Genomic DNA, 2,500 nt, shown 5'->3' with positions numbered 1-2,500 from the left:
AGAAACTTAAAGCACTTAGGAAGCTCAGAAACTTGTAAGACTGAGGGGCTGGGAACAGGCCTCAGTGGGTAAACTGCTTGTTGTGCAAAGCATGAAGACCTGAGTATAGATCCACAATCCATGTAACAAGCTGCGTGTTGTCTGTGCTTGCAATCCCAGTGCTGAGGAGGCAGACACAGGTGGACCCCTGGGGACTCACTGGTTAGTCAGTCTAGCCTCAACAGGGTACGTGGTACACACACAGAGACACACACAGACACACAGACACAGACACACAGACACAGACACACAGACACAGACACACAGACACAGACACACAGACACAGACACACAGACACAGACACACAGACACAGACACACAGACACAGACACACAGACACAGACACACAGACACAGACACACAGACACAGACACACAGACACAGACACACAGACACAGACACACAGACACAGACACACAGACACAGACACACAGACACAGACACACAGACACAGACACACAGACACAGACACACAGACACAGACACACAGACACAGACACAGACACAGACACACACACAGACACACACACGCACACACACACACACACACACACACGAAGTTTACTTTTATGTGTGTGTGTATGGGGGAGTGTTTATGTGTGTTTATGTGTGGGGAATGTGTCTATACATATAGATATATGTATGTGTTTCTATGTGAGAGTGTGTGTATGAATGTGCATGTGAGGAGTGTGTATATGCATGTTTGTGTATGTATGTAGGGTGAGTATTTATGTTTGCATGTGTGTGTATGTGGGAGGGAGGGGTTGTGCAAGTGTATATATGTGTGCATGTGTGCCTGTGTGGGGGAGTATATGTGTATCTATGTGGAGGTGTGTGTATGTGTGTATGTTATGCCTCTGTGTGTGTGTATGTGTGTGCATGTGTGTGTTTGTATATATATATGTCTGTCTGTGTGTGTATCTATGTGTATATATCTGCCTGTGTGTGCATGTCTGTGTACCGGTGTGTCTATGTGTGTGTCTCTGTGTATGTTACTTTCACAAGGTGTCCACAGAGACACACACAGACACACAGACACAGACACACAGACACAGACACAGACACAGACACACACACAGACACACACACGCACACACACACACACACACACACACGAAGTTTACAAGACTTGGAAGGCCCCTCCCTAAGATTATATAGCAGTAAATAATTTCTGGGGAAAGAAGTCTCTTCAGTGGAGTTGCCTACATGCAAGCTGTACATGCAGTTCTAGGGCTGCAGCTGTGTGAACTGTCACCACTGCTGGGGTGACACCTTTTTGAGGCTGTATCTGCTTGAGCCACCCATGTACCTGTAACCAAGTCCAGCCATCTCGGTTCACCAAGGCAGACTCGGACAGACTCATTTCTTTGGTCTGTTGTTTTCTCTCTCTAGGGTTGACTAGAGAGAAACTCCCTAGACTAGAGAAAATCATGCAATAAGGTGGTTCAGACAGATGGACTGGTGAATGCAGGAGAGTGAGAGAAAGCTCTGGGGTCTTTCAGAGTCCTGGGAAGCCCTTTAATGGAAGGCAGGGAATGAGCCCAGGCCTCAATCCCCATGATCTGTTAAGGCCAGCTCCAGACACCTGGGAATCCGTCCCTCTCCTTTGTCCCTGACCTGACCTGGCCTGTCTGAGGAGGAGGAGACCTCTCTGATAATCAACTCTGGGATCTTGTCTCCCTGCCCACAAGGAGGCCAGTCTGCACATGGGCGTGGCAAGCGGGGGCTGGCTTGCCTTCAGCTGGGGATGGGGCACCGGGTGGCTTTTCATGGGCTATATAATGGAAAAAAGTCACTTAGTGGGGACTGAAATCAATAAATAAACACGTCTTTGTGGATGGCTCCAATTAAAGTGGGCATCTGGGCTTAGAACAACAGTGACAGGTATCAGGACAGAGCTGGGTGAGGATGCCACCTTGGGGGAGGAGTTGTAAGGGATGGGTAAGCACAGGACAGCCAGGGATGACAGGGTGACCAGGTGAAGGGACGGCAGGGCTGGGTGGCTCTTACATGTACCTTCTGTGCCTTTTTGTCTTGTTTTGTTTGAGACAGGGTCTCATCATGTAACCCAGGCTGGCCTTGAATGCACAGTAATCCTCCTGCCTCAGCTCTCTAAGTCCTGGGATTATAGCCATGGTCCACCATGCCTGGATTTCTCTTGCCTTTCTTTGTATGTATGTATGTGTCTGTGTATGCCTCTGTGTGTGTGTATGTGTGTGCATGTGTGTGTTTGTATATATATGTCTGTCTGTGTGTGTATCTATGTGTATATGTCTGCCTGTATGTGCATGTCTGTGTACCGGTGTGTCTATGTGTGTATCTCTGTGTATGTTTGTGTGTGTGTGTGTGTGTGTGTGTGTCTCAGTGTGTGTGTCTGGGTGTCTCTGTGTGTGCATGTGTGTGTCTATGTTTGTGTGTGTATGTGTGTGTCTGTGTATATATGTCTGATGTGTGTGTGCA

At 48.0% G+C, this 2,500-nt stretch overlaps 1 protein-coding gene across 1 annotated transcript in view; it reads right to left on the bottom strand.

Annotated features, from left to right (window-relative positions):
* Card11 (caspase recruitment domain family member 11) overlaps window positions 1-2,500 on the bottom strand; it is a 154,468-nt gene that overhangs the window by 6,556 nt on the left and 145,412 nt on the right. The window contains exon 21 of the mRNA XM_017802769.2: window positions 1,663-1,720. Within this exon, the coding sequence (XP_017658258.1) occupies window positions 1,663-1,720 (58 nt within the window). The remainder of the gene's footprint in view (window positions 1-1,662; window positions 1,721-2,500) is intronic.

The sequence above is a fragment of the Nannospalax galili genome, unplaced genomic scaffold (assembly GCF_000622305.1).
Source record: "Nannospalax galili isolate Female #2095 unplaced genomic scaffold, S.galili_v1.0 scaffold664, whole genome shotgun sequence".
NCBI lineage: Eukaryota > Metazoa > Chordata > Mammalia > Rodentia > Spalacidae > Nannospalax > Nannospalax galili.
Note: the sequence above shows the minus strand (reverse complement) of the source record. Positions and strands in the feature narration are given on the sequence as shown.